Genomic DNA, 1,734 nt, shown 5'->3' on the forward strand with positions numbered 1-1,734 from the left:
GGCTGTAGGCTGAGGTGGGCTTTGGGCCAAAGTCTGCCAACCCCTGCTCCCTTAGGCCATGGGAAGCCTGCTGTGAACCAGGGAGGACAGCCACACACCTGAGGTGTAGGAGAACTGTCACCCGCTGGCTCGCGTCTGACTCGGCACCTAACACCTTTCCCTTGTTCTCCTCTGGTCACCAATGGTCTCTTTCCTCACTTGGTGGCACACCCCAAAGTGGTTGTCACTTCTGGCCTTCCGAGAATGTACCCCCATGTCTCCCCTAAATTCCTTCAAGTCTCAAATACCACTTCCTCCTGGGAGCTGTCTCTCCCTCTAAAGTGTCTTTGCACACTGGTACATAGTCACCACCCCCTCTGAATTTTGTTGAGATGCAGTCTGAGAACCCAGGTCCTCCTGCCTTTCTGGTGCTGGCATTTCAGGTACCACACACCCCACTTTGAACCAGTAGTTTGCCACTAGAGACAGGATCTCACCATAGAGCCCTGGCTAGTCTCAAACTCAAAGATTCCCCTGCCTCTGCCTCCGGAGTTCTGGGACTCGTCATGTGGACCACCACAACCCGTCGAACCAGCGTTTTTAACACTTCTTCACCCTTATCCCAGGCAGCTGCAGGAACTCAGGTTCTCCGGGATTGTCTCAGCGAATGGTCCGAGGTATAAGACACTGTGAACAGTGCCAACCGAACTCGATCCCCAAGTCTAGTTTAATAGAGTTTCCCTCTGGGCGCTGGCATTGCCCACTTGGAACCCTGGGGTTTTCGTTAAGAACTGGAGGCAGCGGCACAGGGTGGTGGGACGATGCGCAGGAGCCTCAGTAAGGAGGGAGACGCAATCGGGTGCCCAATGACACGGAGACTACCAGTCCTCTCTCACCTTTAATGGACACCCCCATTAATGGTGGGCTTAGCAGGGGTGCAGGTGTCCTTAAATACGGCCCCGAGCGCTGCGGGCGGGGCGGGGAGCGGGGCCGGGCCTGCCGGGAGGAGCGGGGCGGGGCGGGACCTCAGCTGCACTTGCAGGAGCGCACAATCATGTTGGACAGCTGCTCCACCTTGGGCTTGCGACCCACGTAGTACACGATGGGCAGCGGCTCCAGCGCCTGTGGCACACAGCACGGTGACGCCGAAGCACCCGGATTGTGTTGGTTGTAGAGGGCAAGAACCTGCGGGCGGGTCAGGGTCATGATCAGGGTCCACAGATTCTCCCCATTAGTATCTCTACATTTCTGTGTCTCTTATCTGAGTCTCCCCATCTGTGTCTCTCCCCAACTTCCATCTGTCTCCCTATCTTTCCCAATCTATTTCTATCTGTCTCTCCCATTTTTCTCTTCCCATTGCTTCATCTCTTTGTCTCTCTTATCTGTCATCGGTCCCCATCCCTGCCTCTCCCTATTTCTGTCTTGTTTGTTTCTCTTTCACCCTATTCTGCTGACCCACACTGGTCCAATCTCCTTCTCTCCCTACCACTCCAGCCTTTGCTCCATCCTGTATCATGAGCCAGACCCACCTTGCTGTACTGTGTGTCCAGGCTCCAAATGTAGGGACAGGGCCCCAGACAGAAGTTGGCGTGGTAGCCCTTGGGCTCATGGATCCACTTCCAGCCCAGGTCCTTCCGAAAGTCAATGTACAGCTGTCGCACACAGCAGTTCTTCTCGGTGGAGCTGTGGGCAGGAGGAATGCAAGTCAAGAGCTGGAACAGGCCGGGCGGTGGTGGCGCACGCCTTTAATCCCAG

General features: G+C 55.8%; 1 protein-coding gene across 1 annotated transcript in view; it reads right to left on the reverse strand.

Annotated features, from left to right (window-relative positions):
* Window positions 1-871: 871 nt before the first annotated feature.
* Window positions 872-1,734, reverse strand: part of Tgfb1 (transforming growth factor beta 1) — an 18,935-nt gene continuing 18,072 nt past the window's right edge. Inside the window, exons 6-7 of the mRNA XM_026786237.1 lie at window positions 1,509-1,662; window positions 872-1,164 (exon numbers count right to left, since the gene is read on the reverse strand). Coding sequence (XP_026642038.1) covers window positions 1,006-1,164; window positions 1,509-1,662 — 313 coding nt within the window. The 3' untranslated portion in view covers window positions 872-1,005. The remainder of the gene's footprint in view (window positions 1,165-1,508; window positions 1,663-1,734) is intronic.

The sequence above is a fragment of the Microtus ochrogaster genome, linkage group LG4 (genome assembly GCF_000317375.1).
Source record: "Microtus ochrogaster isolate Prairie Vole_2 linkage group LG4, MicOch1.0, whole genome shotgun sequence".
Lineage (NCBI taxonomy): Eukaryota > Metazoa > Chordata > Mammalia > Rodentia > Cricetidae > Microtus > Microtus ochrogaster.